The 20000-nt window shown below is 47.0% G+C and overlaps 1 protein-coding gene across 3 annotated transcripts in view; it reads left to right on the forward strand.

Moving 5' to 3' along the window:
• LOC128691730 (bestrophin-2) overlaps positions 1 to 20000 on the forward strand; it is a 64410-nt gene that overhangs the window by 42384 nt on the left and 2026 nt on the right. For all 3 annotated transcript variants that reach the window (XM_053780631.2, XM_053780632.2, XM_053780633.2), the window contains exons 3-8: positions 4209 to 4319; positions 4739 to 4910; positions 6783 to 6912; positions 13345 to 13580; positions 18806 to 19039; positions 19994 to 20000. The exon at positions 19994 to 20000 is cut by the window's right edge and continues 2026 nt beyond it. In XM_053780631.2, the coding sequence (XP_053636606.1) occupies positions 4209 to 4319; positions 4739 to 4910; positions 6783 to 6912; positions 13345 to 13580; positions 18806 to 19039; positions 19994 to 20000 (890 nt within the window). The remainder of the gene's footprint in view (positions 1 to 4208; positions 4320 to 4738; positions 4911 to 6782; positions 6913 to 13344; positions 13581 to 18805; positions 19040 to 19993) is intronic.

Raw genomic sequence — 20000 nt, forward strand, 5'->3', positions numbered from 1 at the left:
TACCTACAATAATACTATTTCCATGGAATTCGTTACACTCTGGGTATCCTTCTAAAATTATTTACATATTTACATGATGTTGTCCACCCTGACTCAGTTATCAACTAACTATACAATGTGTGCGCATTTATACCCATTTCTGTAAGCAAACAATTAGCATAGCTAGTGCAAGAGTCAGACAAGTCAGTAGGTACGTCAGTGTCACAGAAATGTACTGTTGTCCTGAGTTTGTGGCCATAAGTTTGGAGCCTTACAGGACTGTCATCAGTAACAGTAGTAGTGGGTGAAGAAGTAAACGGGTTGTCCCTAGTATGAGTCTGATTGTGACTTAGCAACGCACGCGACTCCAGCTCTGCTTCGGCTTGCACATGGTCAACATTCTTCATATGGTCAAGGTGAGCTTCTTTGACAGTTCCAGTAGCCATCTCCCTCACCTCGAACTTATTGCCACGGAGCTGTCGTAGGACACGGTAAGGACCAACGAATTTGGGAGCAAGTTTATGCATACCTGGGGTCTGCGCCGGGTTGAGCAACATAACTTTGCAACCTGGTTCCACTTTGCTTTCCTTGGTGAGGGCATTGTGATCAGACGTGAACCTATCAGTAGCTTTCATAAGATTCTCTCGTACCCGCTAGAAAACAAGCTGCGTTGTCCGCATCTTAACTACACTGAGGTTATCAGTGTCGTAAGTAGGTCGAGGCGGAGCAAACAGAATTTCGTACGGTAAGCGCTTGACATAGCCATACAAAGCGAAATGAGGTGTCTCACCGATCGAGCCGTTGAGGAAGGAGTTTAGTGTACACTGAACATCCGGGATAACCTCATCCCATGTAGTACAACTCGGGTTAACAGTTACCCTGAGCACCTCCAGGACTTCGCGATTTTTACGCTCAGCAAGGCCATTACTCGCAGGGTGGCGTGGAGCTACTGGCGCTTGGTGAATGTTATATCTGGAGCAAAGATCCTGCATTATGGCGTTTATGAACTCAAACCCATTGTCTGACAGAAGGACACGTGGGCAGGCATGACGGAGAACCACTTGCTCACGGAAAGCATTAGCAACAGTCTCGGCAGTTTTGTCAGGAATGGGTACTAATTCACTCTACCGCGTCAAGTTATCTACCATTACAAGCAGGTGCTTATTTCCCTTCTCCGAGATCGAGAAGTTCGTCAACAGGTCAACAGAAGTTCTCTCCCAGGGCTCCTTTGTAATGGGATACTTTTGAATTGAATTAGGACTTGTAACAGTACCCTTGTGCTGCAGAGAAACAACACACTGGTGCACATGCTTGGCAATGTCCGCTGCCATCTTAGGCCAGAAATATTTCATTCGTGCCTGTTTGATGCTGTGGTCCTACCCGGTATCACCAGTTGGTGTACGGTTCTGCCGGGTCCACCAGCTGTGCAACACGGCATAGTACTCCAGATATGCATAAACTTGTTCCCAAATTCATTGGTCCTTACCGTGTCCTCCGACAGCTACGTGGCAATAAGTTCGAGGTGAGGGAGATGGCTACTGGAACTATCAAAGAAGCTCACCTTGATCACATGAAGTATGTGGACCATGTGCAGGCCGAAGCAGAGCTGGAGCCGCGTGCGTTGTAAAGCCACAATCAGACTCGTGATAATAACAACCCGTTTACTTCTTCACCCACTACTACTGTTACTGATGACAGTCCAGTAAGGCTCCATACTTATGGCCTGAGACCCAGGACAACAGAACATTTGTGCGTGTGTGTGTGTGTGTATGTGTGTGTGTGTGTGTGTGTGTGTGTGTGTGTGTGTGTGTGTGTGTGTGTGTGTGTGTGTGTGTGTGTGTGTGTGTGTGTGTATGTGGGTGTGTGTGCGTGCGTGTGTGTGTGCGTGCGTGTGTGTGTGTGTGCGTGCGTGTGTGTGTGTGTATGTGGGTGTGTGTGTGTACTCACCTAGTTGTACTCACCTAGTTGAGGTTGCAGGGGTCGAGTCCGAGCTCCTGGCCCCTCCTCTTCACTGATTGCTACTAGGTCACTCTCCCTGAACCGTGAGCTTTATCATACCTCTGCTTAAAGCTATGTATCGATCCTGCCTCCACTACATAGCTTCCCAAACTATTCCACTTACTGACTACTCTGTGGCTGAAGAAATACTTCCTAACATCCCTGTGATTCATCTGTGTCTTCAACTTCCAACTGTGTCCCCTTGTTACTGTGTCCAATCTCTGGAACATCCTGTCTTTGTCCACCTTGTCAATTCCTCTCAGTATTTTGTATGTCGTTATCATGTCCCCCCTATCTCTCCTGTCCTCCAGTGTCGTCAGGTTGATTTCCCTTAACCTCTCCTCGTAGAACATACCTCTTAGCTCTGGGACTAGTCTTGTTGCAAACCTTTGCACTTTCTCTAGTTTCTTTACGTGCTTGGCTAGGTGTGGGTTCCAAACTGGCGCCGCATACTCCAGTATGAGCCTAACGTACACGGTGTACAGGATCCTGAACGATTCCTTATTAAGATGTCGGAATGCTGTTCTGAGGTTTGCTAGGCGCCCATATGCTGCAGCAGTTATTTGGTTGATGTGCGCTTCAGGAGATGTGCCTGGTGTTATACTCACCCAAAGATCTTTTTCCTTGAGTGAGGTTTGTAGTCTCTGGCCCCCTAGACTGTACTCCGTCTGCGGTCTTCTTTGCCCTTCCCCAATCTTCATGACTTTGCACTTGGTGGGATTGAACTCTAGGAGCCAGTTGCTGGACCAGGTCTGCAGCCTGTCCAGATCCCTTTGTAGTTCTGTCTGGTCTTCGATCGAGTGATTTCTTCTCATCAACTTCACGTCATCTGCAAACAGGGACACCTCAGAGTCTATTCCTTCCGTCATGTCGTTCACAAATACCAGAAACAGCACTGGTCCTAGGACTGACCCCTGTGGGACCCCGCTGGTCACAGGTGCCCACTCTGACACCTCGCCACGTACCATGACTCGCTGCTGTCTTTCTGACAAGTATTCCCTGATCCATTGTAGTGCCTTCCCTGTTATCCCTGCTTGGTCCTCCAGTTTTTGCACCAATCTCTTGTGTGGAACTGTGTCAAACGCCATCTTGCAGTCCAAGAATAAGCAATCCACCCACCCCTCTCTCTCTCTTGTCTTACTGCTGTCACCATGTCATAGAACTCCAGTAGGTTTGTGACACAGGATTTCCCGTCCCTGAAACCATGTTGGCTGCTGTTGATGAGATCATGCCTTTCTAGGTGTTCCACCACTCTTCTCCTGATAATCTTCTCCATGATTTTACATACTATACATGTCAGTGACACTGGTCTGTAGTTTAGTGCTTCATGTCTGTCTCCTTTTTTAAAGATTGGGACTACATTTGCTGTCTTCCATGCCTCAGGCAATCTCCCTGTTTCGATAGATGTATTGAATATTGTTGTTAGGGGTACACATAGCGCCTCTACTCCCTCTCTCAGGACCCATGGAGAGATGTTATCTGGCCCCATTGCCTTTGAGGTATCTAGCTCACTCAGAAGCCTCTTCACTTCTTCCTCGGTTGTGTGCACTGTGTCCAGCACTTGGTGGTGTGCCCCACCTCTCCGTCTTTCTGGAGCCCCTTCTGTCTCCTCTGTGAACACTTCTTTGAATCTCTTGTTGAGTTCTTCACATACTTCACGGTCATTTCTTGTTGTCTCTCCTCCTTCCTTCCTTAGCCTGATTACCTGGTCCTTGACTGTTGTTTTCCTCCTGATGTGGCTGTATAACAGCTTCGGGTCAGATTTGGCTTTCGCTGCTATGTCGTTTTCATATTGTCTTTGGGCCTCCCTTCTTATCTGCGCATATTCATTTCTGGCTCTACGACTGCTCTCCTTATTCTCCTGGGTCCTTTGCCTTCTATATTTCTTCCATTCCCTAGCACACTTGGTTTTTGCCTCCCTGCACCTTTGGGTAAACCATGGGCTCATCCTGGCTTTTTCATTATTCCTGTTACCCTTGGGTACAAACCTCTCCTCAACCTCCTTGCACATTGTTGCTACATGTGTGTGTGTGTGTGTGTGTGTGTGTGTGTGTGTGTGTGTGTGTGTGTGTGTGTGTGTGTGTGTGTGTGTGTGTGTGTGTGTGTGTGTCTGATATTTATCCACCTGAAGAGAGCCTTCAGCTACGCTGAAATAATTTACACTATTTGTAGCAGTAAAATTATTGATCTTTGTAAAACGTGAGCGTATAAGAAGGTGTGTTGTGGCACAGATGGCGAGGCAGCGTCTACAAGATGGTGTGGCACGACATGCTCGTCTTCATCTTCCTGTATTACTTCATCTCCCTCATCTACCGCTTCGCTCTCCCCGACGACTCCAGAAAGTAAGATTAAACCTACACCTTGATGAATAAGATACATGTGTAACACTTGTCCGTGTGTCTCACTCATCACCTTCTCTTTTTTGTACACAACTAATCATGAACATATAGGAATATATATATATATATATATATATATATATATATATATATATATATATATATATATATATATATATATATATATATATATATATATATACTTAAACACATGCTAGACGATTCTCAACCTAATAATGGTCTAGGACTGACCGAAAAGTCTAAACTTTACTTCCTAAATTGTAAGTCAGTTATAGATAACATAACCACAGCTCCAGAGATACAAAATATATTCACCAAACATTAATTTCATTACTGATGTAAATACAGATATTCGCTGTATTTTACCCGGAGAAATGTGTTACGTCGTGTGTCTGTTGCAGGACGTTTGAGAGCTTCGTACTTCACTGTGCTCGCTTCCGCAACCTCATTCCAGTGTCCTTCGTGCTCGGTTTCTTCGTGTCTCTGGTAGTGAACCGCTGGTGGGGTATGTACCAGAGTATACCCTGGCCTGACACTGCTGCTATACTCGTAGCTACACATATCCCTGGCCAGGTGAGTGTCCCAGTGTACCTCTATACTCACCTCGATGTGGTTGCTCCTGGTCTAAGCTCCTGGTCCTACTCCTTAACTTGCAGCTTGCCAGGTTCATTCCTTAACATCATGGATCCTATCGTACCTGCTTTTAAATCTGTGTATGGAGCCTGCCTCCCCCACTTCTTCATAGAAATCATTCCACTTTCCGATCACTTTAATACTGTCGAAATGCTTCCTGGACATTCCTGTCCCCTATCAGTATCTGTAGCTTCCAGCTGTGCCCCCAAGCACCTATTTCCCGCCTCTCAAACAGCCTGTCCTTGTCTGCCCTATCAATTCCTTTGAGTATTTTGTATATTGTTATCATATCTCTGGTGATATACTGAGCACTATGCTCACACCTAGGTTTTCCTCTTTGTGTAAGGACTGCATCCCCCGTCCCTAGAGTCAACACTCCGTGTCCCCTCTTCTTGACCCTTTCCCAATCTTCATAGCTTTACATTTGCTGGAGTTGGATTCGAGCAACCACTTATTTCATCAATCTTACAATTCGCCCAGATCGTTTGGAGTCTTTACCTTTCCTCGTCTGTTTTTTATTCTTCTCATTATAAGTTTAATATCAACAATAAACAGTGATCCATCTGACTCAGTCTCACCTGGAATGTTACCCAAATTAACCACAAAAAGAACTGGTCCCAATATCAACCCCTGTGGAACCCTGCTAGTTACTCTTTCCAATTCCGACGATTCTTCCCTGACAGTCACTGATTCACTGAAGCATATTCCCTGTTATTTCTGTCTGCACCTCCATCCTCTTGTGGGTGTACAAATGCAATCCGCCCAACCCTCTCTTTCCTGTCTGACATCTGTTACTGTATCATAAAAGTCCAACAGGTTGGTAAGGCAAGATTTGCCATCTCTGAACCCGTGTTGGTGATTGTTTATACAGTACATCTCTCCAAGTGTTCTGTCACTCCCATTCTGATACAATCTTCCCCATTAAACTACACGTTATGCATGTCAGAGAAACTGGTCTGTAGTTCAACGCTTCCTGTCTTCCTTCTTAAATATAGAGATTACATTTGCTGTCTTCCAGATCTTCCAGTACTTCTGGGTGTATGCTGTCTCCTATGCTGTCTGACATTGGCCATTTCTGGAAACCTTCAATAATTTGTTCAACACTACGCAGAGTTCCTTTTCATTTTTCGTGACCTCGTCCTTCTTCAGCTGACTCACCTGGTCTCATACTGCTGTCTGTCTTCTGATGAGGCTGTGAAGCAGTTTTGTTCAGACTTGTCTTAGATGTTTTATTATTCACAAATTGTTACTTACTTTCTCCTTACTCTTGCATATTCCTTCTTGTTATTCTGCCACTTCTCTGCTCTCATGTGTCCTCCGCTTCCTGTAGTGTTTCCATGTTCTTCTACATCTTGTTTTTACTTCTTCGTTTCTCTTCTTCAGTCCAGGTCTCTCTCTTTGTCTCGGCTTTACCCACATCTTCCCCTGGCTATGAAGTTCTCATCTATATATTAGCATTTTCCAGGTAAGTTGTGTGAGATTGTGTGAGGCTGAACTGAGGGTGTGTGAGGCTGAACTTAGGTTGTGTGAGGCTGAACTTAGGTTGTGTGAGGCTGAACTTAGGTTGTGTGAGGCTGAACTAAAGTTGTGTAAGGCTGAACTGAGGTTGTGTGAGGCTGAACTTAGGTTGTGTGAGGCTGAACTTAGGTTGTGTGAGGCTGAACTTAGGTTGTGTGAGGCTGAACTTAGGTTGTGTGAGGCTGAACTAAAGTTGTGTAAGGCTGAACTGAGGTTGTGTAAGGCTGAACTGACGTTATGTAAGGCTGAACTTAAATTGTGTGAGTCTGAGCTTAAGTTGTGTCACACACACAGAGTGCTGAGGCACGGGAGGCACGGAGCAACATCCTCCGCTACATCAACCTCACCATCGCTCTCACCTTCGCTAAGATCTCACCGGTGGTGAAGGCTAAGTATCCCACACTCAACAGCTTCGTCATGGCAGGTACGTCCCATTACTATCCATGGTGCCCGTAGCTGTGTTTACTACTGGGTCGGCGTCTACTGTCTCGTAGGTCGATCTATGGATTATTATTGTGAGAAATTACTTGCATGAGGTTTACAGGGTATTGCCTAAATTATTACATGTAAGTAATTTGGGCGAGGTAAGTGGGACTTAGTCACAGTAGGTCAGTGAACTGTAACTCCCTCGATGCTCACTCCATCACTACTCTCACAAAAAGCTAGACCTGAATTGTATTAGTAGTTACAATATTAAAACCAGCTAGTCTGATATATTAAAATTATGTGGACTGTGTGTTTTAGTTTACATGTTGGGTACACAAAATATAACTATTAGTAAAATACATATAATACAATGGTGTTACTAGAAAAGAAATTCGTATTACCACTTACCATTTAATTACTGGATCATAATTATTATTTTTTTGGAAACAGACCCTAACTCTACCACAAGAGAGAATTTACAATGGCCAACACAACACTACTGTACATTATGGGCAAGCATCACTTAGGTAAGGTGTGCTCCTTGGAAGACTCGGTGTCCTCTATTTTTCCGTTCTTGTTGCCGAATTACAAGGGTTTTCCACACTATCCTAATTCATCAGCGGGAACACGTCAGTAATTTTTAAATTACAGATTGAGACCGATATACACCAACTGAACTTCGATGACGCCTGATTACATCGCACGATTTTCCACAACAACCAGTGCTCGCAAATTACAAAATGGCGCCGCCCTCCCTCCCCCCCGTCCGTGTTACTCTGCGGCTGTTCTACACCCCCCTCACTCGAAATTTCTCGAAGGGTCAAATCAGCATCACATTTTAATACATAATTATTATATTATTCAAATTTACACAATTAGGAAAATTCAAAATTTTCCACACGATCAGTAGCGCACTCGGCTCACACACTGAGGCCCGGGGATCGATCCCCGGTACCATAGGAAACATCAGGACGTGTTTCCTTAAGACAACCTGCTGTTCACTGTTCACCTAGCAGTAAAATAAGTACCTGGGTGTTAGTGGACTGGTGTGGGTCGCATCTTGGGTGTTAGTGGACTGGTGTGGGTCGCATCCTGGGTGTTAGTGGACTGGTGTGGGTCGCATCCTGGGTGTTAGTGGACTGGAGTGGGTCGCATCCTGGGTGTTAGTGGACTGGTGTGGGTCGCATCCTGGGTGTTAGTGGACTGGTGTGGGTCGCATCCTGGGTGTTAGTGGACTGGTGTGGGTCGCATCCTGGGTGTTAGTGGACTGGTGTGGGTCGCATCCTGGGTGTTAGTGGACTGGTGTGGGTCGCATCCTGGGTGTTAGTGGACTGGTGTGGGTAGCATCCTGGGTGTTAGTGGACTGGTGTGGGTCGCATCCTGGGTGTTAGTGGACTGGTGTGGGTAGCATCCTGGGTGTTAGTGGACTGGTGTGGGTCGCATCCTGGGTGTTAGTGGACTGGTGTGGGTCGCATCCTGGGTGTTAGTGGACTGGTGTGGGTCGCATCCTGGGTGTTAGTGGACTGGTGTGGGTCGCATCCTGGGTGTTAGTGGACTGGTGTGGGTCGCATCCTGGGTGTTAGTGGACTGGTGTGGGTAGCATCCTGGGTGTTAGTGGACTGGTGTGGGTCGCATCCTGGGTGTTAGTGGACTGGTGTGGGTAGCATCCTGGGTGTTAGTGGACTGGTGTGGGTCGCATCCTGGGTGTTAGTGGACTGGTGTGGGTCGCATCCTGGGTGTTAGTGGACTGGTGTGGGTCGCATCCTGGGTGTTAGTGGACTGGTGTGGGTCGCATCCTGGGTGTTAGTGGACTGGTGTGGGTCGCATCCTGGGTGTTAGTGGCCTGGTGTGGGTCGCATCCTGGGTGTTAGTGGACTGGTGTGGGTCGCATCCTGGGTGTTAGTGGACTGGTGTGGGTCGCATCCTGGGTGTTAGTGGACTGGTGTGGGTCGCATCCTGGGTGTTAGTGGACTAGTGTGGGTCGCATCCTGGGTGTTAGTGGACTGGTGTGGTTCGCATCCTGGGTGTTAGTGGACTGGTGTGGGTCGCATCCTGGGTGTTAGTGGACTGGTGTGGGTAGCATCCTGGGTGTTAGTGGACTGGTGTGGGTCGCATCCTGGGTGTTAGTGGACTGGTGTGGGTCGCATCCTGGGTGTTAGTGGACTGGTGTGGGTCGCATCCTGGGTGTTAGTGGACTGGTGTGGGTCGCATCCTGGGTGTTAGTGGACTGGTGTGGGTCGCATCCTGGGTGTTAGTGGACAGGTGTGGGTCGCATCCTGGGTGTTAGTGGACTGGTGTGGGTCGCATCCTGGGTGTTAGTGGACTGGTGTGGGTCGCATCCTGGGTGTTAGTGGACTGGTGTGGGTCGCATCCTGGGTGTTAGTGGACTGGTGTGGGTCGCATCCTGGGTGTTAGTGGACTGGTGTGGGTCGCATCCTGGGTGTTAGTGGACTGGTGTGGGTCGCATCCTGGGTGTTAGTGGACTGGTGTGGGTCGCATCCTGGGTGTTAGTGGACTGGTGTGGGTCGCATCCTGGGTGTTAGTGGACTGGTGTGGGTCGCATCCTGGGTGTTAGTGGACTGGTGTGGGTCGCATCCTGGGTGTTAGTGGACTGGTGTGGGTCGCATCCTGGGTGTTAGTGGACTGGTGTGGGTCGCATCCTGGGTGTTAGTGGACTGGTGTGGGTCGCATCCTGGGTGTTAGTGGACTGGTGTGGGTCGCATCCTGGGACAAAACTGACCTAATCTGCTTGAAATGCTCAACATAACAAGTGACTTTCTATATAGTAGTATGTCACTGATGTCAGCTATGGTCTGTATAAGTTTTATCATGTACTGGTAGAAATAAATATTATTATTATTATTATTATTATTATTATTATTATTATTATTATTATTATTATTATTAAAGAAGGTGGTAGTGGCTGTGTTTACCACTGGGTCATTTTCTAGGCTTCACTGGCTGGGGGGCCAGACTGCACATGGAATGATGGGATAAGTAGGTTTGAGCCGAGGAAGAGGAGGGTGGGTGCCTCTTTTTGCATCAAGATCTACTGAATTATCAGTTATTGTTAATTTAAGTAAAAGGAAATTCCGACTGTATAGTAGATTAAACCTGACTTATTTAGTAGACAGTGTCTACTAAACCAGGCAGGCATGGCCTACCTGTCTACTAAACCAGGCAGGCATGGTCTACCTGTCTTCTAAACCAGGCAGGCATGGTCTACCTGTCTACTAAACCAGGCAGGCATGGCCTACCTGTCTACTAAACCAGGCAGGCATGGTCTACCTGTCTACTAAACCAGGCAGGCATGGCCTACCTGTCTACTAAACCAGGCAGGCATGGTCTACCTGTCTTCTAAACCAGGCAGGCATGGCCTACCTGTCTACTAAACCAGGCAGGCATGGCCTACCTGTCTACTAAACCAGGCAGGCATGGTCTACCTGTCTTCTAAACCAGGCAGGCATGGTCTACCTGTCTACTAAACCAGGCAGGCATGGCCTACCTGTCTACTAAACCAGGCAGGCATGGTCTACCTGTCTACTAAACCAGGCAGGCATGGCCTACCTGTCTACTAAACCAGGCAGGCATGGCTTACCTGTCTACTAAACCAGGCAGGCATGGCCTACCTGTCTACTAAACCAGGCAGGCATGGCTTACCTGTCTACTAAACCAGGCAGGCATGGTCTACCTGTCTACTAAACCAGGCAGGCATGGCCTACCTGTCTACTAAACCAGGCAGGCATGGCCTACCTGTCTACTAAACCAGGCAGGCATTGCCTACCTGTCTACTAAACCAGGCAGGCATGGTCTACCTGTCTACTAAACCAGGCAGGCATGGCCTACCTGTCTACTAAACCAGGCAGGCATGGCCTACCTGTCTACTAAACCAGGCAGGCATGGCTTACCTGTCTACTAAACCAGGCAGGCATGGTCTACCTGTCTACTAAACCAGGCAGGCATGGCTTACCTGTCTACTAAACCAGGCAGACATGGTCTACCTGTCTACTAAACCAGGCAGGCCTGGTCTACCTGTCTACTAAACCAGGCAGACATGGTCTACCTGTCTACTAAACCAGGCAGACATGGTCTACCTGTCTACTAAACCAGGCAGACATGGTCTACCTGTCTACTAAACCAGGCAGGCATGGCCTACCTGTCTACTAAACCAGGCAGGCCTGGTCTACCTGTCTACTAAACCAGGCAGGCATGGTCTACCTGTCTACTAAACCAGGGAGGCATGGTCTACCTGTCTACTAAACCAGGGAGGCCTGGCCTACCTGTCTACTAAACCAGGGAGGCATGGTCTACCTGTCTACTAAACCAGGCAGGCATGGCCTACCTGTCTACTAAACCAGGCAGGCATGGCCTACCTGTCTACTAAACCAGGGAGGCCTGGCCTACCTGTCTACTAAACCAGGGAGGCCTGGCTTACCTGTTTACTAAATTGTGCACAAAACTGAGTGTAAAGTAAGTAAAGTAAGTAAAGTAAGTAAAGTAAGTAAAGTAAGTAAAGTAAGTAAGTAAGTAATAAAGAAAGCCAAACAACTGTATTACTCCAGCAGATTCACTGACACAAGAGGAGATATAAAAAAGACCTGGAAAACACTTTCCCAGATTCTGGGGACCCACAAACTGAAAAAAAAACAAGAATATTGTTCTAACTAAACCTCATGAAACACCACTGCATCCCACTGACACAGCTAACAAGATAAACGACTTCTTCTCAACCACAGGATCTAATCTCGCCAGTAAAATCCCACGTACCAACGTCCGTGCCGGGGACTACCTAGATGGGAATTTCCCAAATTCCTTCTATCTTGCACCAACTGAGCCCACGGAAGTCACCGCGATCATAAAGTCACTTAAAAATAACTCGGGGAATCTGTCTCACGTCCCACCATTATTGTATGTCACCATTAAAGACACAGCCTCATCAATACGGCCACTTGATACTGGAGTTCCGCAGGGAAGTGTCCTTGGTCCTCTGCTCTTCCTCATTTACATCAATGATCTTCCAAACATATCCCAACACCTGAAACCCATTCTCTTTGCTGACGACACGACTTATGTCATCTCCCACCCTAATCTTGCCACCCTCAACACCATTGTTAACGAGGAGCTGATCAAAATATCGACTTGGATGACAGCCAATAAACTTACACTTAACACTGACAAAACCTACTATATTATGTTTGGTAGCAGAGCAGGTGTTGCGCAACTTTACATTAAGATCGACAACACTCTAATTGCCAGACATAATGAGGGCAAATTCCTTGGCCTATACCTCGACAACAACCTAAATTTCAGCACCCATATCCAACACATAACAAAAAAAGTATCCAAAACGGTGGGGATCCTCTCCAAGATACGATACTACGTGCCGCAAACTGCCCTTCTCACACTATACCATTCACTTATATATCCATACCTCACCTATGCTATCTGTGCTTGGGGATCAACTGCAGCAACACATCTAAAGCCAATAATAACCCAACAAAAAGCCGCAGTAAGAATAATCACTAAATCCCATCCCTGGCAACACACCCCCTACTCTTCATATATCTAAACTTACTCCCTGTTCAGAACATCCACACGTACTACTGTGCAGTCTATATCTACAGGACCTTAAATTCCAATATTAACCTTGACCTAAAATGCTTTCTTGATAGATGTGACAGGATCCACAGGCATAACACCAGACACAAACATCTCTATAACATTCCCCGTGTTCGACTAAACCTTTACAAAAATTCAATGTATTTCAAAGGACCTAAAATCTGGAACACCCTACCTGAAAACTCTAGAACTGCAGACGCATTCATCACTTTCAAAACTACAGTTAGAAAACATCTTATCTCCCTGATACACACCGACAACTAACTACATGATAACCACCTGGTGGTTCACAGTTATACTCACTCACCCACTGACTATAAACACAGAAATACTAATCTTAATCTTAAAATAATGAATCCTAACTAGTCATAAGTTTGCCTATGATACTCCAATATAGACGCCTTGTATTGTGCCAAAACAAAAGCATTCACATTGCTAAAGTTACAAATTATGATGTAGTCACCTATACTTATTACCATAATCTGTAAGGATTTAATGCTAAGAATTAATCTAAGTCTGCCCGAAATGCCTAGCCATGCTAGGTGTCCTAGTGGTCCCCTCTGTAATTAGTATTTTATAACATGTAAACCACACAATATCCAAATAATGTAAACCCCATACTGTAACCCTCATAGAGAATAAACTTTATATGATTTGATTTGATTTGATGTGAAGGGAAACATAGCTAGCTTTTGTTCATCTGCTCCTGCGATGTGTTGAACAATTCTCCAGCTACGTTATGTATTTCTGGCAGATTTTAAGATTTACTTAAACCTAACTAAGCATTACTTACAATTAATGTTAACGACAGGTTACTTGACTGAGAGAGAGATGAAGATTCTCGAGTCTCTGGAAGACAGAGTGAACGTACACAAGGTGTGGGTGCCAGTGTTGTGGGCGTGCAAGGCACTAGACCACGCCAGGAGGCACGAACTGACCACTGAAGGTGGCCAGAGGGTCATCACAGCCGAGTTTCTGGCCATCAGGAGCAAGTGTGGAGGTCTGATGGGCTGGCACCAGTATAACATCCCTCTCGTCTACATTCAGGTTAGCAACCACTCAGCTTTTTAATGGTATTTGTAAGTGGACACATTTCCTGGTTTACCTGGAGTTTCCCAGGAGAGGATTTCGGGAGTCAACGCCCAAGCAGCTCGGTCTGAGACCAGGTCTCATGGTGGATCAGGATCTGATCAACCAGGCTGTTACTGCCTGCTCCAAAATTAAATGATTATTAATTACAAGTTGTAAAGAATAAATTGGTCAGTTAATATTTTTAAAGATTCGCCGGTATTCTCCCGGCCCGGGCCTTCCAAGTGGCGGCCCGGGCCTTCCAGGTGGCGGCCCGGGCCTTCCAAGTGGCGGCCCGGGCCTTCCAAGTGGCGGCCCGGGCCTTCCAAGTGGCGGCCCGGGCCTTCCAAGTGGCGGCCCGGGCCTTCCAAGTGGCGGCCCGGGCCTTCCAAGTGGCGGCCCGGGCCTTCCAAATGGCGGCCCGGGCCTTCCAAATGGCGGCCCGGGCCTTCCAAGTGGCGGCCCGGGCCTTCCAAGTGGTGGCCCGGGCCTTCCAAGTGGCGGCCCGGGCCTTCCAAGTGGCGGCCCGGGCCTTCCAAGTGGCGGCCCGGGCCTTCCAAGTGGCGGCCCGGGCCTTCCAAGTGGCGGCCCGGGCCTTCCAAGTGGCGGCCCGGGCCTTCCAAGTGGCGGCCCGGGCCTTCCAAGTGGCGGCCCGGGCCTTCCAAGTGGCGGCCCGGGCCTTCCAAGTGGCGGCCCGGGCCCTCCAAGTGGTGGCCCGGGCCTTTTCCAAGTGGTGGCCCGGGCCTTGTCCAAGTGGTGGCCCGGGCCTTGTCCAAGTGGTGGCCCGGGCCTTTTCCAAGTGGTGGCCCGGCCTTGGCTCCCTGTCTAGGGAGTGTCTGAGACCTAAGTCTGCCATGGGAGGAGGTACAAGTACCCCTTCATCTCTGGGACCAACTGTCCCCAGGCCTAGCCACAAGCTAGGCCTCTCTGGTCTGCCATCCCCGCCCCAAGGGGGTTAATGGGAATGGTAGTCTTGTGAGCTGCAAGCTCTGGCTCAGGCACCTACCCTACCCTAGAAGGGCTGGACATGGTGTCGATGAATTGGTCAGTTATCTACAGATAACTCACAGGTAAAAGACTGAAACGTATGACGACATTTTGGTCCCATTTGGTCCTAGTTACACAGAGAAACACGGAGGGAAGGGAACCAGAATATTTACGAGAAGGGAAAAGACAGGAGAAGTACAACAAGGAGGAGTAGTATTGTAGTAGTAGTGGCAGTAACTAGTAGTGGCACTAACTAGTAGTAACAGTAACTAGTAGTGGCAGTAACTAGTAGTGGCAGTAACTAGTAGTGGCAGTAACTGGTAGTGGCAGTAACTAGTAGTGACAGTAACTAGTAGTGGCAGTAACTAGTAGTGGCAGTAACTAGTAGTGGCAGTAACTAGTAGTGGCAGTAACTAGTAGTGGCAGTAACTAGTAGTGACAGTAACTAGTAGTAACAGTAACTAGTAGTGGCAGTAACTAGTAGTGGCAGTAACTAGTAGTGGCAGTAACTAGTAGTGACAGTAACTAGTAGTAACAGTAACTAGTAGTGGCAGTAACTAGTAGTGGCAGTAACTAGTAGTGGCAGTAACTAGTAGTGGCAGTAACTAGTAGTGGCAGTAACTAGTATTGGCAGTAACTAGTATTGGCAGTAACTAGTAGTGGCAGTAACTAGTAGTGGCAGTAAATAGTAGTGGCAGTAACTAGTAGTGGCAGTAACTAGTAGTGGCAGTAAATAGTAGTGGCAGTAACTAGTAGTGGCAGTAACTAGTATTGGCAGTAACTAGTATTGGCAGTAACTAGTAGTGGCAGTAACTAGTAGTGGCAGTAACTAGTAGTGGCAGTAACTAGTAGTGGCAGTAACTAGTAGTAACAGTAACTAGTAGTGGCAGTAACTAGTAGTGGCAGTAACTAGTAGTGGCAGTAACTAGTAGTGGCAGTAACTAGTAGTGGCAGTAACTAGTAGTGGCAGTAACTAGTATTGGCAGTAACTAGTAGTGGCAGTAACTAGTAGTGGCAGTAAATAGTAGTGGCAGTAACTAGTTGTGGCAGTAACTAGTTGTGGCAGTAACTGGTAGTGACATTAACTAGTAGTGGCAGTAGCTAGTAGTGGAAGTAACTAGTAGTGACAGTAACTAGTAGTGGCAGTAACTAGTTGTGGCAGTAACTAGTTGTGGCAGTAACTAGTAGTGGCAGTAACTAGTAGTGGCAGTAACTAGTATTGGTAGTAACTAGTAGTGGCAGTAACTAGTAGTGGCAGTAACTAGTAGTGGCAGTAACTAGTAGTGGCAGTAACTAGTAGTGGCAGTAACTAGTAGTGGCAGTAACTAGTAGTGGCAGTAACTAGTAGTGGCAGTAACTAGTAGTGGCAGTAACTGGTAGTGGCAGTAACTAGTAGTGGTAGTAACTAGTAGTGGCAGTAACTAGTAGTGGCAGTAACTAGTAGTGGCAGTAACTGGTAGTGGCAGTAACTACTAGTGGCAGTAACTGGTAGTGGCAGTAACTAGTAGTGGCAGTAACTAGTAGTGGCAGTAACTAGTAGTGGCAGTAACTAGTAGTGGCAGTAACTGGTAGTGGCAGTAACTAGTAGTGGTAGTAACTAGTAGTGGCAGTAACTAGTAGTGGCAGTAACTAGTAGTGGCAGTAACTAGTAGTGGCAGTAACTAGTAGTGGCAGTAACTAGTAGTGGCAGTAACTGGTAGTGGCAGTAACTAGTAGTGGTAGTAACTAGTAGTGGCAGTAACTAGTAGTGGCAGTAACTAGTAGTGGCAGTAACTGGTAGTGGCAGTAACTAGTAGTGGCAGTAACTGGTAGTGGCAGTAACTAGTAGTGGCAGTAACTAGTAGTGGTAGTAACTGGTAGTGGCAGTAACTAGTAGTGGCAGTAACTGGTAGTGGCAGTAACTGGTAGTGGCAGTAACTAGTAGTGGCAGTAACTAGTAGTGGCAGTAACTGGTAGTGGCAGTAACTAGTAGTGGCAGTAACTGGTAGTGGCAGTAACTAGTAGTGGCAGTAACTAGTAGTGGCAGTAACTGGTAGTGGCAGTAACTAGTAGTGGCAGTAACTGGTAGTGGCAGTAACTGGTAGTGGCAGTAACTAGTAGTGGCAGTAACTGGTAGTGGCAGTAACTAGTAGTGGCAGTAACTGGTAGTGTACTGCCACTCATTGCAGGTGACTGTAGCAGTGTAATGTCTCTCACTGTAGGTTGAGACTGTAGCAGTATACTGAATCTCACTGTGCGCTGTGACTGTAGCAGTATACTGAATCTCACTGTATGCTGTGACTGTAGCAGTATACTGAATCTCACTGTGCGCTGTGACTGTAGCAGTATACTGAATCTCACTGTACGCTGTGACTGTAGCAGTATACTGAATCTCACTGTATGCTGTGACTGTAGCAGTATACTGAATCTCACTGTATGCTGTGACTGTAGCAGTATACTGAATCTCACTGTGCGCTGTGACTGTAGCAGTATACTGAATCTCACTGTATGCTGTGACTGTAGCAGTATACTGAATCTCACTGTACGCTGTGACTGTAGCAGTATACTGAATCTCACTGTGCGCTGTGACTGTAGCAGTATACTGAATCTCACTGTATGCTGTGACTGTAGCAGTATACTGAATCTCACTGTGCGCTGTGACTGTAGCAGTATACTGAATCTCACTGTACGCTGTGACTGTAGCAGTATACTGAATCTCACTGTATGCTGTGACTGTAGCAGTATACTGAATCTCACTGTACGCTGTGACTGTAGCAGTATACTGAATCTCACTGTGCGCTGTGACTGTAGCAGTATACTGAATCTCACTGTGCGCTGTGACTGTAGCAGTATACTGAATCTCACTGTGCGCTGTGACTGTAGCAGTATACTGAATCTCACTGTACGCTGTGACTGTAGCAGTATACTGAATCTCACTGTACGCTGTGACTGTAGCAGTATACTGAATCTCACTGTGCGCTGTGACTGTAGCAGTATACTGAATCTCACTGTACGCTGTGACTGTAGCAGTATACTGAATCTCACTGTATGCTGTGACTGTAGCAGTATACTGAATCTCACTGTACGCTGTGACTGTAGCAGTATACTGAATCTCACTGTACGCTGTGACTGTAGCAGTATACTGAATCTCACTGTACGCTGTGACTGTAGCAGTATACTGAATCTCACTGTGCGCTGTGACTGTAGCAGTATACTGAATCTCACTGTACGCTGTGACTGTAGCAGTATACTGAATCTCACTGTACGCTGTGACTGTAGCAGTATACTGAATCTCACTGTACGCTGTGACTATAGCAGTATACTGAATCTCACTGTACGCTGTGACTGTAGCAGTATACTGAATCTCACTGTACGCTGTGACTGTAGCAGTATACTGAATCTCACTGTACGCTGTGACTGTAGCAGTATACTGAATCTCACTGTACGCTGTGACTGTAGCAGTATACTGCCTCCCACTGTAGGCTGTGACTGTAGCAGTGCACTGCTTCTCACTGTAGGTTGTGATTGCAGCAGTATACTGCTTCTCACTGTAGGTTGTGACTGTAGCAGTGCACTGCTTCTCACTGTAGGTTGTGACTGTAGCAGTGCACTGCTTCTCACTGTAGGTTGTGATTGTAGCAGTATACTGCTTCCCACTCTAGGTTGTGACTGTAGCAGTGCACTGCTTCTCACTGTAGGATGTCATTGTAGCAGTATACTGCCTCTCACTGTAGGTTGTGACTGTAGGAGTGCACTGCTCCTCACTGTAGGATGTGATTGTAGCAGTATACTGCCTCTCACTGTAGGTTGTGACTGTAGCAGTGTACTGCTCCTCACTGTAGGTTGTGACTGTAGCAGTGTACTGCCTCTCACTGCAGGTTGTGACTGTAACAGTGTACTGCTCCTCACTGTAGGTTGTGACTGTAGCAGTGTACTGCTCCTCACTGTAAGTTGTGACTGTAGCAGTATACTGCCTCTCACTGTAGGTTGTGACTGTAGCAGTATACTGCCTCTCACTGCAGGTTGTGACTGTAGCAGTGTACTGCCTCTCACTGTAGGTTGTGACTGTAACAGTGTACTGCCTCTCACTGCAGGTTGTGACTGTAACGGTGTACTGCCTCTCACTGCAGGTTGTGACTGTAACAGTGTACTACCTCTCACTGCAGGTTGTGACTGTAGCAGTGTACTGCCTCTCACTGCAGGTTGTGACTGTAACAATGTACTACCTCTCACTGCAGGTTGTGACTGTAGCAGTGTACTCCTTCTTCTTCTTCTCACTGCTGGGAGAGCAGTTCCTGGACCCTGCACGAGGCTACGCCAACCATCTCATAGACCTCTACGTACCGTTCTTCACTCTCCTTCAACTGTTCTTCTACATCGGCTGGATCAAGGTGGCCGAGGCGCTTCTCAACCCCTTCGGTGAAGACGACAACGACTTCGAGTTTGTACCACTTCTTCAGAGACACATCGAGGTATGTGGTGGCAGCACTCTCAACATATCCCTTCTTTTGTATTGTCTACATATATGTTGCTTACTCAGGTGTTATTATTGATGTGATTAAGGGGAAGCGCTTATCCCGTAGGAGTCATACAGCACCTTGAGAATGGGAGGACATCAGGTTTGATTCATGAAGGGGAAGGTAGCTCTGGTTCCTTGCCTCAAGAGCCCTGGGCCACATCATGGTAGTCCAGGACTCACTTGAAGTGTGCTAACTCATGAATACAATATTACTGTCAATGGATAAAATTAACGGGACGAGTCTCGAACCTTGGTGCCCGAGAGTTTCAGGTCCAGCACTCTACTACTCAGCCAGAGACAACAAATACGATAAGATGAAATAAGAACTTGTTTGGATTTTTAACCCCGGAGGGTTATCCACCCAGGATAACCCTAGAAGGTCAGTGCGTCATCGAGGACTGTCCGTCTTATTTCCATTGTGGCCCTCAATCTTGTCCCCCAGGATGCCACCCACACCGACTTACTTGCTAGGTGAACGAGACAACAGGTGTATAGAAACACGTCCAGTTTTCCACCCTTTCGGGGATCGAACCACGGACACTTAAGTGTGTGAGGCGAGAGTGCTGCCTACCAGGTCACGGGACACGATGATCTTAGAAGCAGCACCACTGTAACCCATGTCTCATTCCTCTATTAATTCACATTCATAAAACATTCTTGTCTCATTCTTCTGTTTATTACCAGTCGATCGTCCACTGTGACTTATCATGGTGTTGCTGTGTTTTGTGTGTGTTGCAGTTCTTGCAGTCAGTGACCATGTGTGTGTTGCAGTTCTTGCAGTCAGTGATCATGTGTGTGTTGGAGTTCTTGCAGTCAGTGATCATGTGTGTGTTGGAGTTCTTGCAGTCAGTGATCATGTGTGTGTTGCAGTTCTTGCAGGCAAAGTGATCATGTGTTTGTGTTGCAGATGACGC

Source organism: Cherax quadricarinatus, chromosome 26, assembly GCF_038502225.1.
Source record: "Cherax quadricarinatus isolate ZL_2023a chromosome 26, ASM3850222v1, whole genome shotgun sequence".
Classification (NCBI taxonomy): Eukaryota; Metazoa; Arthropoda; class Malacostraca; order Decapoda; family Parastacidae; genus Cherax; species Cherax quadricarinatus.